The 18,530-nt window shown below is 58.0% G+C and overlaps 5 protein-coding genes across 5 annotated transcripts; 1 reads left to right on the top strand and 4 right to left on the bottom strand.

The window, feature by feature from the left end:
- Nucleotides 1–17: 17 nt before the first annotated feature.
- On the bottom strand, nucleotides 18–3,061 carry BJ171DRAFT_443289 (uncharacterized protein). The gene is made up of 5 exons (XM_053108113.1): nucleotides 2,847–3,061; nucleotides 2,019–2,706; nucleotides 1,428–1,852; nucleotides 430–1,256; nucleotides 18–322 (listed from the first exon to the last, which is right to left on the bottom strand). Exons 1-5 carry the CDS (start codon nucleotides 2,920–2,922, stop codon nucleotides 176–178), a joined length of 2,163 nt encoding a protein of 720 aa, XP_052965806.1. The 5' UTR covers nucleotides 2,923–3,061; the 3' UTR covers nucleotides 18–175.
- A 203-nt stretch (nucleotides 3,062–3,264) lies between these two features.
- Nucleotides 3,265–5,387, bottom strand: BJ171DRAFT_460210 (P-loop containing nucleoside triphosphate hydrolase protein; the record flags this gene model as incomplete). The annotated part of the gene is made up of 4 exons (XM_053108432.1): nucleotides 3,265–3,775; nucleotides 3,875–4,265; nucleotides 4,335–4,544; nucleotides 4,730–5,387. The coding sequence occupies 4 exons, from the start codon at nucleotides 5,385–5,387 to the stop codon at nucleotides 3,301–3,303; spliced, it is 1,734 nt and encodes a 577-aa protein (XP_052965805.1). The 3' UTR covers nucleotides 3,265–3,300.
- A 1,002-nt stretch (nucleotides 5,388–6,389) lies between these two features.
- On the top strand, nucleotides 6,390–11,838 carry BJ171DRAFT_139363 (Spc98 family-domain-containing protein). The gene is made up of 19 exons (XM_053105708.1): nucleotides 6,390–6,626; nucleotides 6,749–6,833; nucleotides 6,923–7,189; nucleotides 7,319–7,412; nucleotides 7,559–7,600; nucleotides 7,702–7,865; nucleotides 7,958–8,070; nucleotides 8,158–8,297; nucleotides 8,451–8,570; nucleotides 8,684–8,732; nucleotides 8,844–9,005; nucleotides 9,120–9,273; nucleotides 9,402–9,615; nucleotides 9,829–10,034; nucleotides 10,214–10,396; nucleotides 10,489–10,719; nucleotides 10,908–11,033; nucleotides 11,111–11,633; nucleotides 11,769–11,838. The coding sequence occupies exons 1-19, from the start codon at nucleotides 6,454–6,456 to the stop codon at nucleotides 11,801–11,803; spliced, it is 3,081 nt and encodes a 1,026-aa protein (XP_052965804.1). The 5' UTR covers nucleotides 6,390–6,453; the 3' UTR covers nucleotides 11,804–11,838.
- A 542-nt stretch (nucleotides 11,839–12,380) lies between these two features.
- On the bottom strand, nucleotides 12,381–14,784 carry BJ171DRAFT_425083 (chitin synthase-domain-containing protein; the record flags this gene model as incomplete). The annotated part of the gene is made up of 3 exons (XM_053107700.1): nucleotides 12,381–13,349; nucleotides 13,481–14,332; nucleotides 14,521–14,784. 3 exons carry the CDS (start codon nucleotides 14,782–14,784, stop codon nucleotides 12,381–12,383), a joined length of 2,085 nt encoding a protein of 694 aa, XP_052965803.1.
- An 895-nt stretch (nucleotides 14,785–15,679) lies between these two features.
- Nucleotides 15,680–18,457, bottom strand: BJ171DRAFT_599946 (uncharacterized protein). The gene is made up of 4 exons (XM_053114968.1): nucleotides 18,362–18,457; nucleotides 17,787–17,910; nucleotides 17,294–17,428; nucleotides 15,680–17,099 (listed from the first exon to the last, which is right to left on the bottom strand). Exons 1-4 carry the CDS (start codon nucleotides 18,422–18,424, stop codon nucleotides 15,955–15,957), a joined length of 1,467 nt encoding a protein of 488 aa, XP_052965802.1. The 5' UTR covers nucleotides 18,425–18,457; the 3' UTR covers nucleotides 15,680–15,954.
- Between the last annotated feature and the right edge of the window lie 73 nt (nucleotides 18,458–18,530).

The following is an 18,530-nucleotide window of genomic DNA, read 5'->3' as shown; positions in this document are numbered from 1 at the left end:
CAAAACAGCGCTCAGGATGGCAACATTCACCGTGTATATTGCTGGATGGGTGTGGTAAGGGATGATTTAGCTGGTCCTCTTGTTCATACACCGGATGCAGAACAAGCGAGATAGGAATCGTGACGGAGCCCGCAGCCTTTGGCTGGCCCCGGTTCTCTAGCGAACGACGATGCTGCTAATAGAGCGTGCACATGTTGGTGGTGGCGGCCGACGACGAGGCGGACGGAGGCTTGCATTGGAAGGTTGTGTAAAACTCGGGCAGATTGGCGACGGCACCGGCGACGCGGAGCTGGCTCGGGGGGTGAGGGTCCTTGTCCGAGATCTGTCGCAATTGCAGTCGAAAGCCCGGCCGGTTAGTCTGACTTCTGCGCAAAAGAAACCCTCGAGCACGGTCAACGAAAGCAGCAGAAGGCAAGGACAGCCACTTACTCGGTGGAGCACCAGCTCGTCGGCAAGAGGGGAGCACCACGTCTGTCCAAAGGAGATGAAAAAGACCTGCGAGGCCGTGAGGCCGGCAAAGCCATCCATAGGGAGGTCCAGCTGGGACTGGCCGATCTTGCCCGAAAAGGCCCGCAGCGCTGCGTTCAGGCCAACATTGTCGGCGATGGTCTCGGTCAAGGTCACCTCGCCGTCAATGCTGACGACCCTGCCGTCGTTGAGGGTCAGAGTCATGTTGCCGTACTGGTCGGCAAAGCACTTTGCGCGGCTGACAAAGTTCCTCCGCGACTCCTCCGACCACCAGCTGTGCAGACGGCCCCGGTAGTCGATCGTGTATCCAGTTGAATCAAAGGCATGTCCAACCTCGTGGCCAATGATGGTGCCCAGCGAGCCATAGTTCATCGCGTCTGGGTTGTTGCGGCTGAAGAGTGGGCGCTGCAGGATACCGGCATTGATCTGCATCGTCAGAGTGGTCTGCTCGTAGAAGGCATTGACTTCCCACGGATATCCCATCAGCGTGCCGATGCGAGTTTCGTTGGCGAGATGAGCGCGCGAGAGGGCAAGGCCCTTGAACGAGCTCGCTGTGATCGCGTTTTCAAGATAGGTCGTAGGCGAAAACTCGAGGCTGGCGTGGAAGTCGACGACGACCTGCGAGTTGCTGAGCCAGTCGGGATAGCCGACAATCTCGGTGAGAGAGCGCAGCTTCTGCTCGGCGGCGTCCTTGGACGACTGGTCCAGCCACTGCGACACGGCGATCATGTCCTTGAAGGACCCAAGGATATTTGAAGTGAGACTTTCGGCCGGGGCGAGTTGGGTGTCTATGAGAAGGCCAGCAAAGATAGCAATGAAGGATCAGCGGGTGGTTGCAGAGCAGCAGCGATTGGAAACGGCCAGCGCGAACAATTGCCCAGCATGATGGGCATGGGCATCGAGGGCACCAATCAACGTGAGGAATCCACCAAAGCGGCCAATGCAGCCGGGGCGCTCACCATTGAATGCGTTCTTGACATACAGATAGCCGGTCAGATAGTTCAGGTTGATACCCATTTCTCGGACGCAGTCCGCCTGGTACACCGAGACGCGGTCGTAAGGCGTGGCATCCAGTCGGCGGACTTGGACAATGCCCTGGAGAATCTTGCCGCTCAAGTCGTAGTAAGGAGTGCTCAGCTTGCCAAAGTGAGCACAGGCCAGGCGCCACAGGAAAAAGTAGCCCAAGTGCTGGCGATCAAACTTGGAGATGCTCTTGAACACCGAGATCCAGGTATCGTGGTCGCCGGAGAGATAGACACTCTTGACCTTTTGCATGTCCAGGGCCTCGAGGTAGTCCTTCCAGTCGAGGTTGGTGAGGGAGCTGAGGTCATCGACGTTGGTGTAGGTGCTGATGTCCTCGTATATCATTGCCGAGTCCCGCTTGCTGTTGGGCGAGAGGATCGGGCGGGCAGGATTAGCTTTTCGACGGCCACAAGAGGCTGGACGTGCTGAGACTGCCGAGCGCTTCGTTGCCAGTGCAGCCGCTCCCGAGCCAAAACCAAGCGTGCTCAGCCACCAGTGATCGCTCGCTCCGAGGCCAAGATACTCACGACGATATCGACTTGACCAGTCCGATGCCGGCAATTTCCAGATCGACGATCCACTGGGCCACCTGATCCAGCTCCGAGTCTCCCAGCTCGATGAGATTCTCGGTCACATAGACCGAAAGAACCTGCTTGACGAGTGAGGGATCGACCTGGTACATCGGGGCCGGATCAAAGATCAGCCGCATGCCCTTGTCGGACGACAGCGCAACTTGGTCGTAGACCGTCTCAAACAGCGGCGGCGTGGCCATCTCTTGTAGCTTTCCAAAGATCCACGGGACGCTGTGGTTACTCGAGGGGGCGCAATAGTCCACGATCTTCTGGGCGTAGGGCCTGAGCGGCGAAAACCCACGAGAGCTGATGAGCTTGACGTCGGTGCAGGCTTGGTAATAGCTAACGGCTTTCTTCAGCAGGGTGCTATCGACGCTAGACTGGGAGGACAGATCAATCTTTTGCTCAAAGATATTCTGGACCAGCTTGGCGTTGGACCGACCCATGAGCGCAAGGACACTGGCCGGGTTCTGGTTGGCGTATTTGGCATCATAGCCGCCGCATGTGTAGGCATAAAAGTCATGGCATGGATCGACCGAGCGGTTCATCCACGAAAGCAGACGCTCGTGCCCGACCAGATGCGGGAAGTCGGGGGCGACAGTGGGCTGCGACTCCTCAGTTCGGATCTGGAGATGGACGGGTGCTGGTTGGGGAGACACAGTGGTGTCAGCGACTGATATCCGCGGTGTCTCTCAAGAGTACCAGGGATCCATACGACCGCAAGCAGCAAAGAGCGAGCCCAACAGAGCGCCGGTGCCCGCAGAGGAATCAAAGGCGTCCTACCACTGTCGGACGACGCCGAGGAGAGGGTGGCAAGAGATGCCAAGGCTCCTGCCCACAGAAGCGACAGAACAACCATGTTGCTGGAGGATGCAGACGGTTCAGACCAGAGATCGACGGAGACAGAGTCGATGGCAGAAGGAGCCGAGGGCAGGAAGATGGATGCAAGAGCAGACGGAGTCGAGGGCAGATGGAGTTGAGGGCGATGGAGTTGAGGGCAATGGATGCAAGAGCAGGACGAAGGCCGAGCCGGAGGGCTGTATGGAGAGCGCGGCTTGGACGGAGGCGGTGTCAGCACCGCCACGGCCAGCGGGAGAGCACCGAGAGCACATCGAGAGCGCACCGAGAGCAGCCTCGCTCCCCGTTCCCACGGATGAAGCAACCCATCGGCGCAATGCATCCCATCGATGCGCTACAACCCTGCAGCCCAATGCATCCGTGTATTGTTCCTGCGGGCTCAGAGCAGCTCCTCGGTCAAGACGCTGTGCGGTGGCAGGTCGCTGGCTACGCTGCCGCTCCCCGGCGTGGACGTTGTCCTTCTGGCTCCGCTGTGAGTGAGCGAGCCTTGCACTCGCTCGCTGTGCACCTTGGAGATGGACTGGGGAACAATCTTGGCGGCCTTTGGGTTGCGCACCCACTCGCGAGCTCGGAACCACCACCTCGAGAGTCGGGCTCTCCAGTCCACGCCGGCCATGGGCTCATTGGCCGCAAACATCGAGATGGTTTGGACCTGCATGTCCCGCTGCGAAGGAACGACCATATCGAGATCAACCAGACTCGGTAGGTCTGCTATGCTTGCAATTCGCGGTAGCCCCGCAAAGTCGTCCTCGGTCTGCTGCCCCTGCTCGAGCACCACCGGCTTGGGGTCCGAGCACCGGCAAGTCGAAAGGAGCGACCGCAGCAACGCCAGCTCCGACTCGAGCTCCGATATCCTGGATCCGCAGCCGTGTAGACAGGATCAGCAAAGCCTGTACAGTCGAGCCGACGTGGTGCGGTGCATTCCTCAGGCGTGGGTGCATGCTGTGCCTTACCTCAGCGATGTCTTTTCCACATTGATGCGCGCGCGGTTGGTCACTTTCTTGACCCGCTCCGCGAACCGAAGTGTCGATATTGTTTCTTCATAGCACGAGCGTGCCGGGTTGACGCAGGTGATCATGAGCGTCAGCGAATTGCCGCCGATGCTGTCGCTCAAGAGATGCGTGAGCTTCGAGTCTCGGTACGGAATGTGCTTTTGCGACGCCGTCAACGCATGGATGACGTTGGTGAGCGCCAGGAGCGACTGGTTGATGTTGATGCCCTCACGCAATCGCAATCCGGTTGCCTGGGTGCCGTCGCATCTCTCCGAGCCGGCCAAATCGATGAGGTGGATCTTGGATACCTTCTGGGGGCCAACGGCGACAGCCGCCGACGCCGTCACCGGGGCTGGACACTCGGCTGCTGGCGCAATCTCGTCAATCTCGTCCAGACCGTCTGGCGGAGCGGCTTTGGAACATGGCCACTGATGAATCATCAGCGTCAGTATGCAATGGGACCTTGAGCTGGTGTCATTCATGTTGGTTTCCGCAATGGTTCTGTTTCGAGCCCCGGTTGAGATAACCTTCAAGTAGTCCTCGTACCGAGTGATGTATTTCTCCGTGAGACCCTGCACATACACGTCTCGTCCTGTGAGGGACTCGGGGTCGAGACGGATTCGCAGATCACCTGGAGAAGCAGCAGCCAGCGCGACGATGGTGAGAAAGGTGCATCGAATCACAGGATATTTGGCGCATTCGCTCATCCGTGCGTTGCCCTGGTCGATGAATTCACTTGCTGCCGCTTGCCGAGCGACCCATGGGTACTTGCGCCTGCCTCGGTGCTTGGACCGCTGCGCCCTCTCAAAGACCCACCTTGGCTATTCTTCCCCATGAGAAGGTCAGTCAGGTTCTCCTGGTAAATCTCCATGTAGCTGGCCTTCACCTTGAACTCGACCTGCGGCGATGCCTCGATGAACGAAAAGACATGTCGCCCCGCCCGCAGCATGATGCCTTCGTCGCCAGCGTGTCCGCTCATGGTGAAAGTCTTGCCAGAGCCCGTCTGTCCATAGACAAAAATGCACCCGTTGTAGCCCTCGAGGCATTTGTCGATGATGCCGCGTACAGACGACTCGTAGATCTCGGACTGCCGGGAGGTGTCGGTATACAGCTGATCGACCGAGTAGGGCCGAGGGGGCTTTCGGGAACTGGGATCAGAGACTGACAACGTGTTTTTGGACAGGGCCGTGATGGTCGACGAACACGCCGCCAGAGAGGACGTTCCCGAGATGATTGACGCCGACGACGACAGGATCCTGGACTGCGACGGTGGCCGGATGCGCACAGCAACTTGGATGCGCGAGCTGATGGCATCCGGCTCGGCGGTTCCTCGGATTCCACGGCTGGGCAGCGTATTTCGGCCCTTTCGCTGCTTCTCGGATGCACTGGCGTGCCCCGACGCTCCCAGAGTCGATAGCGAAATGAGCGAGGGGGCGTGGGACCCAGAGATGCTGGTGGACGATGGCGATTGCATGCGGCGACTCAGACCCAATGCGAGTGCGGGCGTATTGTTGGGGGCGGGTGTGGTTGGGGCGATGGAAAGGGACTCTGGGTCGATGACCCTGAGGATGGTGAGCGATACGACCAAGCAGTTGCTTTGGCAGAGACGAAGGTTGGCAGGCCCAGGAAACGATCGATGGCAGCCAGGATGCGAGTGAGGATGCGAGCGATGAGACAGGCTTTGAAAAACGAATCCAGAGTGGGCCAAGCTGCCTGTCGTTCGGTGGTCTCCTTCGCGGCCACTGATCTATTGCGAACGGCAGGTCGCCGATGGGCTGGGACATTGGAGATTGGACTGCTGGGCACCGTGCGGGCCAATGTTGGTGCAGGTTGGCGCTGAGTATGGTTGGCCGATCGCTGAGAACGATATCGACTCGCGCGTTGCGACTAAGAGGCTGGTTATACTGTCATGATGGGCATGAGCTGCGATGGCCACGCTTTGAAGCGCCTGCACATATTCATGATATTCAAGTAAATCGCTCACGTATGTGGCCATGTTGCGAACATTACAGGGCGTGCAGAGCGAAACGGGAGAGTGGTGTCCTGCACATCAACTGTTGTTGGACTGAGGAGCACAGTATTGAGATACAATGTGCATTCGGCCCGTTGGACCGAGTGATGTGCCGATGTCAAGATAGGTCGAGCGAATTGTCGGATGTGTTCGGGCTCACGGGCATCTGGCGATGGTGCTGTTCAACGCATCGGGCAGATACTTGACTCCGAGGGTTCGATGGGTATACCCTCCCTTGCTTCTGCGAGCCATCATATGAGGTATTCCCAAAAGCAGCCACAGCACCAGTCCCTTGGACACTGAGTCTTGCATATCACGCATCCCGAATCATTCCACCATGATCAAACAAACCATGATCAAACAAACCATGATCAAACAAACCAGGACGAGACGTGCTCTCGCCGACCGAGGAGGCCCCGAGAGCGTGCTGTCCGCTCTCTTGGTCCCTTTCCTTCATTGCACATCAGCTCCTTGGCCATGCATCAGCCCCGTCCACGATCGCTCGGCCGCCGCTTTCCTGTCCCGCAATATGGTCCTGGACCGCACTGCCCTGGAGCTCCTCGACCAGCTCGTCGAGCACCTGACGGGTCATCCGCCGACAACCCCCGAGTTCCAAGCTGCGCGGCTGAAGCACACCCGGACCCTCAAAATGCACTCGTTCCTCTCAACCAATCCCAACCAGATCCAGAGGCAGCTCAATGGGCATGTTGACGGCCTGGGGATGCCGATTAATTCATGATATGCTGAGATGAGCGATCGCCAGCCGTTGTTGTCGTCCGAACCAGGCAACCTGACCATGGACGTATCTACTCATCTTCATCCAGCCTGCGCGATAAGCTCAAGATCCGGAACCGAGGAGATCGGACCGAGCTTTTGGGACAACTCACCAATCGCCTCGTTCATCCTGAAGTGAGTAGATGCAACCAAATCCAACAAAATACAGCGCCTATATACCCTCATTGAGCCCAGCATGCTGATCCGCTCGGCTGTCCATGCAGAAATACGACATGCTGCGGCTGATCCTTGAGCTCTCCCGGAGCCCTGTCGACCACCAGTACGAACCCAGCCCCCTCAAGGAAGACGAGGCGCAGTCCCAACTTTTGACCTGGAAGCACATCATCGGGGAGGAGCCTCTCGTTGGGGCTCACTGGAACACTGTCCCGGAAGCCCATGATACTCTGGACAGCGACGATGACGATTTCGCAGGATGGGAGTCTGACAGCGCAGGAGATTCGTACATTCCCGAATACCATGACCCACCGGAGGTACAGTGTGGCGCTATGGAACGCTGGAGACGGATTCATCTTCCAGTACACGGTGTACTCTTGATACCAAATTGTTCTCGAGAAGCACCGTCGTCCTTCCGTCCGATCTTAATCAACCGTCTCCCACAGCAACTCGAGGCTGAGCCGCAGAACAACGAGTCCTCGGCGCTGGTACTGGATCTTGTCGCCCGGCAGTACTGGCAAACTTACAAGACGATCAAAGGCGAGTCGCGATGCTGGATGTTGTTGGATGTTGTTGGATGTTGTTGGATGTTGTTGGATGTTCTGGATGCTGCGATTGCCGCTGATGCTTGCAGTGAGGCGACTCTCGAGCTGAACGCAGTCTCGTCCTGGCACACGGTTGCGCAGAGGTCGAAAAGGAATTCTCCATCAAGGACGCTACGTCGCTGAGTATGATTCGGTGTCCGCAATCTGGTGGGATGAACGAGTTCTGCCAGATATGACCATGAACAAGTGCGGTCGACTCAGCTGCATTATACTGGTTGATGCAGATCCGTCGCTCTACCGTCACGAAGCGAGTCATCCCAGGACATCGGGCCTCGCAGCGGGCTCTGGCTGCTACGTCGCTGAACTCGATGTCATTCGGGAGACCCTGTTGATGTTGGCCGGGCTACCTACCCATGCGTTCATCAAGGACGGTAATGGATCCTACCGGGTGAGTGCCCTCGCCCTGTCGCAGATCCAGTTGTGCGGCCTGTCGCTCAAGCATAACGACCGTCAAAGACTAACAGCTATCGCTCCTTGCAGTTCTCCAGGAAAATGTCGTTAACGCACCTGACTGACTCGGCACTCGAGTCCTTGCTGGCACCGTTCGCCCAGCTGGGTAGCGATATGGATCGGCTGAGGCTGTTCAACGAGACGTACGTACGATCGATCAGAGCCTCTACTGCGATCGCGCCAGCTACCAACGGCTTGCTATGCTAAGAACTGCCCCATCGACGATACAGCATCTTTCAAGAGGCTGGTTCTGGCCTTTCGCGGACTGCACAGGCATTTGCGTCCGCTTTGTCCAATTACAGTGCCGAGTTCGGCGAAACGTTGGCAATGCTGGAAAGAAAGTACCGATACACGCTCAAGAGGACCCACCGTATGTTTCGCCTCTCTGCTTGGTCGTCGGAATGGTGATGGTGATGGTGATGGTGATGGTGATGGTGATGGTGATGGTGATGGTGATGGTGATGGTGATGGTGATGGTGATGGTGATGATCAGGACACTCTTGACCAACTGTTTTATCCTCAGGTGATGAGCCACCGGAAGTCGCCACATTGTTGGATCTTACTTCCGAGCTCATGCCTTCGATTCGAAGACTCGGCAAGCTCACTCACATCACCAACGAAGTCCAACGCCGATGCCTGTCAGGTAATGATAGGAACAGGGAGCCGCAAATGCCTCGACATCTTGCTGGATTTCATGGATTGGTATGCAGCCGCTGACATGCGTTCTGGCCGCTTGGGCGCCATTCACACCCACAGACGAGGGATACGATCGTTCAGTTTCCGTGACAATTCTCTTGGACATACTATATCCTTTATACCATGCCCCACATCTTTGTTTGCTTTCCGAGTTGTGTCATCTATCCTGCTCTTGGATTTGTACCACTCCATAACTCTGCTGGTCCATTGGCGCTCTCACGCATGACGGCATGGTGAACAGCCAGAGCTCGAACTCGCCCGACGAATTCGAACTCTACACCGACCTGTTTCTGAGATCAACAGGACCGCTGCTGGATTTGATTGAAGCATGGATCTACGAAGGATCCATCCATGACTTGTCGAACGAGTTCTTCATACACGAGTAAGTGCGGCGCGTCTTCCCGCCGAATCTGCTGTTAAGCCCCAGATATTTGCTTCACAGTATCGGGCATCCCTGTTTGGCATCGCTGGCTCATCTCCGATGCTGAATTTCCAGAGATACAACGGTCGCTCAGCACTCGTATCGGTTCTGGGACGGGCGGTATCGGCTCAAGGAAACGCCTCTGCCAAAGTTCTTAAAGCCGCTGAGAGAGCATATCTTTTCGGCTGGCAAGGCGCTGAATGTGATCCGTGCAACACATGGCGCTGAAGTAAGGCGAGCCCCGGATAGATCCTTGGAGGGTGGATTCGCCAACATCGTTATCAACGCTGCTATGCTCTTCAGCGACTGCGCGGAATGAACAGTGATTGATCAGCTGTGTCGTTTCGCATCTCGCAGATCCCTCCGAGCAATCGGCCAACCCAAGGATCGCTTCACGGAAGGACAGTAGCGAGAATCAGTGCGTCGGTTGGTTGTGAAGATCCCTCGCCACAGAACCTCCCTGACTATCCGCTCAGTCACCCGAATGCACCGACTGTTGCCCGACTCCATGGTTTCGTAGCTTGCATTCCCAAGAGACGCTCTCCGTACATCATTTCCAGGACGATGTTCGGTAATATGTCATTGATACCCTTGGCACACATTTGGAGGGCATTGCTTTGGTCGGCTGCTACCAAGCAGAGCAGATGCAATGTGGAGTGCGGCTCGATTCTCACGCCATTTGCCCTGAATTGCATCTCTGTGGACCGCTGTCTTGGATCGACAATCCATGCAACGACACAACGGCACAACGACACAACGACAACTCCGCCATTCCGCCCGCTAGCCTGCCTCTGGGAGCCGTTCGATGATACCTTGGTCTCGGCGATGCGTGCTGAGATTATGCCGCAGTACGAGCTGGCCTCGCATCTGTCAACTCAGCTTTTGTTTCAGAGCGCCAAGCTCAGACAGCATCTGGAATGCCTCCAGTCCGTCTATTTGTTCATGGCCGGACATGTTATGCAATCGTTTTGCCATGCCGTTTACCAGAAGGTGGGAGTTCGATGCAACCTCGGCAGTGATCTGATTTCTTCCCTTGAACCGTGCGTCCTGACCACAGTCCACAATGACGGCGCCTTGCGAACTTGCTTGCCTCAGTTGTTGCGTTGCTGGATTGATGCTGTCTTACGAACTCATACTCTCCTTTCCGCCATTCGATTGACTGCTTGCAGATTCTCACAAGGGATTTGTGGTTCGAGCCTCACATTATCGGTAGTCTGTTCCACGAGCTAGTGACATGCTCCGACATTGTAGTGGACTCTTCCATTATGGGAGCGTCTATCTGCAATCCAGACCTATGTAAAACCAGCCCCGATGCTCTGCAGCATCTGGCCGCGATAAGCCTTCACTATGAAGTAAGCCAATTGCAACGACATTGTCTTGGAACGGCCGCCGACGGCTCCCCTCCATGTGCGAAACTGACGGTGCGGTATATTCTCAACCGCAGGCGCCTTGGCCCATCAACAACATCATCACACCCGAGATCCTGGACAAGTACAACCTCATCACGGGTCTCCTATTCCAGGTCAAACGCACACAGTTTAGCCTACTCACATCCGAGGAGCTCTCGCGAGGTCGGGGAAGTCCGTGGACGACAGACATCCAGCGCAAGCGCGTGGCTCTCCGCAGTCAGCTGCACCACTTTATCAACACCTTCCACAACTACATCATGACCACGGTGTGTTCTCGGTGCTGCAGCAATGCTGGGCACTTTACGGACGCTGTCGAGATAGCCGCGATATTGCGTGGTGACCAATGCAGTGCAAGCTGGACGGAGAGCAGAGGCGGTATAGCGTAGCAGAATGGACGAATCGCCTCGGATCGATCGGTTGTTGCTATTGGCGCTGATGCGGCTTTGGCCCGCAGGTAATCAACACCGAGAGCACAAAGTTCCTGGCCAGCATCTCCACATTCTGCGACATTCAGCAGATCAAAACCGCGCACGACGAGTTTGTAACCACCGTTAGAGATCGGTGTCTGCTCAACCCCAAGGTACGGTGCTGGACTGTGACGGTGGGGCCAGATCCGGTGTCTTGGCTGATAAACTTGCTGCCACATCCCACCACTAGACTCTCGTCATCCTGAACCAGCTCAAGGAAACCATGGAGCTCTGCATCGCGTATACGTTATTATGCCACTATTATGACAACCCCTTGGCACGTCCGTCTCCACGCGAGTCCACAGAAGCCGAGGACCGCGAGATCGACGGACCCGACCGGAATCCCGGGAATCCCTGGAGCACTGTCAAAATTGCGCCGGCGACGCTGGAGAGGCTGAGGGTGCAGCGCAAAGGTCCTCCGGGCACCTTCAGGGCTGGCGGCGAAATCACACCTTCGACTGCACCTGTTACGCAGCCACGGCGGGCAATTCCAAAGTCGACAGGGCGCGGGACAGCCGGGGCAGCAATCGCCATGGCACAGCAGAGCCACCGCCAAAACCTCGAACGGCTCGAAGAGAGCGTCGTCCGCGAGATCGAAATGCGACAGCTGGAGTTCAGCCAGACCCTTGACAACCTCCACGAGGAGTTCCGCGCATCGATGCGGTTCCTGATCGACGCTGTCGGCAACCTGGCCAGCCACGGGCTCTCGCATCGTAAGTCGGACAAGTGCAAGTGTCGGGCTGCACACAACGGACGCATGGCTGTGGGCTGCACACAACGGACGCATGGCTGTGGGCTGTGGTCCTGAGTCTTGCCGCAGTACTAACTCTATTATTGCACCTTTCCAGTTGAGATGCTTGGCACGGCATTGAAAGGTGTGTGACAACGGTGATGTTCACAGGGGCTCTCGAGCAAGCGCAGCTTGGATATGAGAGTCGAGATGGCGGCGGCATCATGAATGCATCTGCTTTGACCATGGACTGCGGACAGCAGGTCGCTCGCAGCGCAGAGCAGCGATTCGTTGGGCAGAGAAAGTGTACCAGGCGATTGCTGTGGACGAATCTGATGTATTCAGGAGCCAGACCAGGCCTGGTCGATGGACTCTGATGCAGCGTCGCATTTGGGCGTGTGGACGCTGTGGCTACGATACACAGTTTCGGTACAATCCCGCTGAATAAAGCACGTTGGTCACGATTACGGCTGACAGAGGGAAAAGTGGGGTCCTGGTTGGACTTGAATACACAGCCAACATATAGATAGCATCGGCGAGAGAGGGAGAGGGAAAGAGGGGGCGAAGCGATAGAGAATAGTGGCCAGCGCAGGCGCGTACACACATAGAATGAAGAACAGCGAATATCACATCATAGAGCCTGCCAGCAGAGACGGAGTGTCGAAAAGATATGGTGGACATACAAAATGGCCAACAGGAGGTGCGGAGGCAGGGCCGCGCAAGAAGAAGATTACGAGTTTGAGGACGAGGGCGTGGGCGAATCGTCTTCTTCGACAATCTTGGACACCAGAGCCAGGCGGCTGATGAGATCGCCGGTGGCGGGATGCTGGTGATCGATGCCGTCGTTGAGGGACGAGATCGAGGGCCGACGAGATGGGCCGCCATAGAGCGTCGAGGTGTCGTCTTGGATGACGACGATTTCGTCGACGTCGTAGTCGACGCCCTTTTGCTTGAGGTCCTCTTCCTCGTGCATACCGGCCTTTCCACCCTTGCCCTTGCCATCGAGCACGGGGTCGTCCATATCGTAGTCGCGCAGCGTCTGGGTATCTGGGTCGGGGACGAGATCGGTGAGGTGGACCATGTTGTCGGGCACGGTGGCGACATCGGTGCGGGGTCCGCCCCACGAGCGCAAGTTCCAGGTCTTGAGTGAGTAGATGTTGATGAAGAGGTTGACCCACGGATTCAACAACAGCATGAGCGGGTACATCAGCGCGACCTTGGAGCGCTTGAGAATGATGGCAAAGATCGAGACGAGGATCCAGAAGAACAGCAGCGGCACCCAGATCATGTACATGACCGTCGGGTCAAACTTGGATCCGGCCGCCATCTGGAAGAGAATGATGAAGAAGAAGAAGCCTGTCGAGCGGCACGAAAAGTTGGCGGTCACGTAGGTGAGCAGGAGCGGCGCACGGGCCCACAGCTTGGCACTCGACAGGAAGTAGACTTCGTTGGCAAAGGCACCGAGCAGCCAGCGGCGGCGCTGCTTGAGGAACTGCTTCCAGGTGGCAGGGGCCTCGGTCTTGGCACGGGCTGTGGGGCAGAATCCGATCGCGCTGCGCTGCTCCTGCTCCATCAGAAGATGGGTCAGGTAGCGGTCTTCGCCGAGGTAGTAGCGGTGGTAGTTGAAGATATTCTTGGTGTCGAGCTCGGAGAAGTATGTGTTTGCAGCGACACCAAGCTGCTTGAGGCGGATCATGGTCTGGATGGCGGAAAGGCAGCAACGACGAGACGAGAGCGGTGAGTTTGGTTGCACAAGCAATGTGCCGATGGATGGTGCAGCAGGCAATGTGCCGATGGATGGTGCAGCAGGCAAGGCATTCGTTCGCTTACCAGAGCGCCGGGAAGGCAGGTGACGCCACCCAGGCCAGACTCGAGGGCTCGGTTGAAGACCTGACCGATAACGTACTCAACGTCCTGGAACCACCACCAGAACTTGGGTTTCTTGGCGAGAACCGAGATGAAGCCGGTCATGCCGACGAGCTTGGGGTTCTTGTCGAGGGCGGTGGCAAACTCGACCATGGCGTCCTCGTACAGCACAATGTCCGAGTCGATAAAGAGAACCAGGGTGTCGTCTTCACTGAAATACGGATCGTGGTAGATTTGGTTGAAGGTCAGGGCCTGGACGTGGCGCTTGCCGCCGTGTGGGAAGCGGTTGACAATAAAGTAGACGCCGCGGTAGATGAGGCGGACCTGGGCACCATAGCCGCCCTCGGGTCGCTCACTGCCGTGGGTCAGAACCTTCATGAGAGCCAGGAAGAGCTCCGACTCCTCGGAGTTGTCGAAGCTCAAGAAGACGGTAACTTGGGCACAGGGATATTCACAAGCGACGGTCGACTTGACGGCAGCAATGAGGGCATCGGGTTCCTCGTTGTAGATGGGCATGACGACGACCATCTTGGGAACTTGCTTGAGCTGGTCGACCTTTTGGCGGGCGTTCTCGAGGACGCTGGGGTCGCTGTGCTTGGCGTTGGCCCAGCTGCGGTACTTGACGGCATAGATGATGCCGAAGGTGACTGGGGCGATCAGCAGGGTGACGTACATGAACACCAAGCCGACAAAGACCCACTGGTTGACCCACATGGGGAACTTTGGCAGACCAGCGACGGGGATGAGGACATAGAGGAACGGGAAGTAGCAGAAGCGCAGGACCAGGAACAAGATCGAGGACAAGAAAGGCATGGTCTGTAGGGGACAGGGCGGCAGGGTATTCATGGTCAGCAGACGCGAAGTGTCATGTGCTTGACAGGGGAGGCACCGATCACGAGAGCGACAGCAGCTCGGTACTTGTCGATGCCTCTCTGATGGCCAACAGCGGACCCGGACGAATATGGCCGGCATCATTCGGTTTGCTCGAGCAGCAGACGACGCACCTTGTTCAAGAACCCTTTGGAGGCCAAACTGGCCAGGATCATGCCGTACAGGAAGCTCCCCGTGAAGAGGAGAAAGTCTGTGAAGGCTATGAGGGTCAGCACACCCTGGACGTATCGGACCCAGATGGGCAGGTCCCAGATGCCCGAGTTGATGGTGTCGCTGAAGCTGTTGATGGTCGACGAGACATTCTGGCCCTGGGCCGAGGCCAGATGCGCGCAACATGCCAGCAACAGGAGGAGTGCGGCGAGAGACCGAGTTGCCATCGCGCGCAACGAGGAGAGTGGAGGAGTTGGCGAGAAAGTGAGCCGAAAAGCTCCGAACAGGAGCAAAACTTGGGTTAGCAGGAAGCTCTGAGCTCGAGGGGGGGAGGCTGGAGGCAGGCCGCGAGCGGTGTCAAATAGTGGTCGCATCTGGACAGGCAGCGGTAATCTCCTCGGCCGCATGAGGCGTCGGGCTCGAAGGACGGTGTTGCATCGGCGGGGTGTCCCCCCCAATTCGTGCGAACCGTGCGGGGGCCAATGGCAGCTGGGCGATAGCCGAGATAGCTCGTTTGTGGCGCCTGTGCAAGTTGGCTTGGTGCGACGCTGCTGGACCAGCACCGCTGTGGCGGGCAATGTGCAGCCGATGCAGAGATGCATGCTGAGGACATGGATGGCAACATCCGCCGGCATTGGTGCAGAGCCAGTGTTGATATCGGCGCGGATCCTGTGTCGATCCCGGCGCAGGCTCGGCATGGCTGTGTCTTGGTGGCAACGGCACCACGGCATGGCCAGCAGAGACCGCAGAGCACACGACCCCAGCGCAGACCGATCCTCCATGGGCCCCCTGCTTGGGCAGCAAGGCGCATCCTGCGAACCACTCGGCAGGCCGCCTGTGCAATGCGAATTTGGGTGCACCAGCCAGGCCGCGGGCGTCACCATGAGCAATCGGCTCAAATTTTTCATGGCGGGGATCGCCGTGAATACGGCGCGAGTAACACTGCAGCCACTACTGTCGCTGTCGGTACTGCTGCCGATGTTGCTGCCGATGTTGCTGCCGATGTCGATGTTGCTGTCGATGTTGCTGTTGCTGCCGATGCCACCGGTCCGGTCGATGCCAGCGCCTCATCCCTTCGCCACCCAATGCCCGAAATACCACCACACACCAAGCCATCTGATCGTGCATCGAGGCGGGTTTCGGGCTGTATTGCACCGGCTCCCCCGTCAGGCCAGTCCGACTTTGCTGGGTGTACTGGATTGCTGTTGTTGCTGCTGCTACGGCTTGGGCCCAGCGCATGTCCATCGTGCATGGGGCGAGCATCCTTGGCGCTGCTGCAACAGTCAGCCAGCCAGCCAGCATTCGCTCTTCAACAGACACATGGAGATGATGGTACAGAGGGCAAGGGACAGGAAGGGGTGGTGACGCAATGCAGCTCGACGAGAACGTCGCTTTTGTTACGAAATAGTGTTGGTCTCGCTACCGCTGCCGACTGCAACCTTCTCGGTCTGATCGTCTGGCAGGGCAAATGTCCGCGCGTGCTTCTTCATCCCGCTTCCTGCTTCGGCGGACGAATGTATGAACGGACAGCCTGGCCGAGTGCAGAAGGGTTCGTACTTGCATGGGAGTTGAATCGGCGCTCGCGAGAATCCGCCGGCTCCGGCACCACCAGCGGCGGCGGCGGCAGTAGCTTCGATCGCATCACCGGCGGGGGCGTCGGCGGTTGGGCCAGTCTTGTTGCTGTCGCCGCCGTCGCCGCCGTCGCCGTGGACAAATGGACAGCTGGGGTTGAGGCAGTTTGGGTAGTAGATGCACTTGACCGTGGTCTTTGTCATAGACCCAGCGAACCCACCACGACCCACACCAAACCGAGCTCCGCCTCGGCCTCGCAGAGATGGGTGTGCGCCGAGTGCGGCTGCGGCTCCGTTCGGATGGTAGAACGGGCAGTCGGGCCGGGTGCATCCCAGCCCAAACTTGCACTCGACTCGGCCGGCTGCTGGCGACGGCATCATCGGGTGGATATACAGGCACTCGTTGCCCTTGGTGCAGGTCGAGAGCTCGGGGCAGACCTTGGTTGGATGCACAAACTTGCAGTCGGCGCGGGTGCAAGCGGGCCAAAAGCTGCACCGGATCTGTGTCTTGGCCGGCCCTTCCAGCTCGCCGGACGGAGCTGCGGTGCGCTTGCCCGACTTCAGTAGCTCTCGTAGATCGTTGGCTTGCTGCTTTGCGACATTGACCGTCACCTTGAAGGATGTTTTGTCGGTCTCGGACCCGGTTGCGTTGCCAAACTTTTTGGAAATAAAGACCTCCCGCTGCGGCGCCGCCTGGGGCTCCGACGGGCTGGATTCGGCTGCGCTACTCCAGACGATTTTTCTGATCTTTGACTTTTGCTCGGCGGTCGAGGCCTCCGTTGGCTCGTGCTGCGACTGTGCGTGCGGTTGGGCGAGCCCCGCATTGCCGTCTGGCTGGCGGCGCTTTCTGGACTGGGCATCCGACAGAGAATCCGAGACACCACGAATGGCCGAGCTGAGGAGACGATTTGGCCCCGATCCGGATCGATGGGTTGAGCCGGCAAGAGCTGCCGGCGGAGGCTGCGTGATTTCTGTCGGTATTCACGGGTGCGGGAGCAAGACAGATCAGACGAGACTCGTGCAAGTTTACCAGCGTTGGCAGGACAGTGCAATGGTGTGCGTTGTTGCTTGGGCAAACTCGACGCCGTTCCCGAATCGGTGGCCGCGGCGATCGGCCGGCCACACCGACCCAAACTCGATACAATCCGATGCCCTGTGGATATACCTTCCATGACAATCTCCTCGTCGTCTTCGTCCGACTCGTCGATACCAGCGTGTGGGTGGCCCGTCTGCGCCATACCGGCGAGGTACTGGAAGGTGTACTCGGTGACGACAGCCGTGAGCTCGCCATCGGTCAGGACTGATCGAGGGGCAGGGATCCAGCGGTGATATAAATCAAGAGAAGGGCGAGCGTGTCAGCGGATGAGTTGGGATGCACCATCGACATCATCCACAGCATAGCATGGTGATCTGCGAGGAGCGGTTCGATCGATCCGAGAGCCCAAGGGCCGGGAGGGGCCGAACCATGGGCCATCCGCCGTGTCGCATGCTTCCTCAAGCAGCACAACAAATCCATCTCATTCACCCCATTTGCCTTCTCTGCGCTATCACTGTGCAACTCAACCGGCGACGCAGCCTGGCATCGAGCGTCGCTCTTCTCCTCCGCAATATCTATCCTCCAGCCGATCCAAATGCGGCTGCTAGATCCAGCGACGTACTGTCTCGGACTTCGTTCTCGACTTCGTCCCGGTTCTTCTTGTTGGCGCACATCATCACCACAAACTCGGCCACAATGTCGGGCGACGACACATCGAGCTCCCGAAGCTTCTCCGTGAGCGCACCCTAAGGTTGACGAACGATGAGGAGGATAGAAAGAAGCGGAGGAGTGGTGTCAGCATCGCATTCCCTTTCATTCCTGTGGGCCGGGGCTGTCGCCCACCGCCAGATCGGTCTGAAAGCCCAAAAACTTCCTGCCAGACTTGGATCAAGCAACGGCTGTGAAGGGAAGGAGAAAAGCGCAGGAGACGGGGACGAGCGCAAACATCGGCATCGGATCCGCATGGCGATCATCCAAGGACGATGTGACGACACGAGAAGCACGGTTCGAAAGAAGCACCCTGCCCTGCGGTGAGCGATCGCTGCGTCTTGGGCATCGGGCGGTGTCTCGATGTGCTTTGCTCGCTGTGATCGGCCGCGCACAGCGCTGCTGCTACTGAACCGCGCTGGTCGAAATTCCGCAGAAGGAGAGAAACAGGTATAGGGAGAGGCGGCATGTGTGTGTTTGCTGGCGTACCTGGAGCTGGGCGGCGCTCTCGCTTCCGATAACAATGGCTGGCAGGGTGTCCCAGATCGACATGGTTGTTGCTGGCCGAGAGCGGGCTGGAGAGCAGGGAGGCGAGGGCAGATCGCTGGACCGCCTGAAAACAGGCACTCTCCGGCTCCAGCCGCCGGATCGAGTGGCT

The sequence above is a fragment of the Polychytrium aggregatum genome (assembly GCF_025602895.1).
Source record: "Polychytrium aggregatum strain JEL109 chromosome Unknown BJ171scaffold_23, whole genome shotgun sequence".
In the NCBI taxonomy this organism is placed as follows: Eukaryota; Fungi; Chytridiomycota; class Chytridiomycetes; order Polychytriales; genus Polychytrium; species Polychytrium aggregatum.
This window is presented reverse-complemented; position numbering and strand designations above follow the sequence as displayed.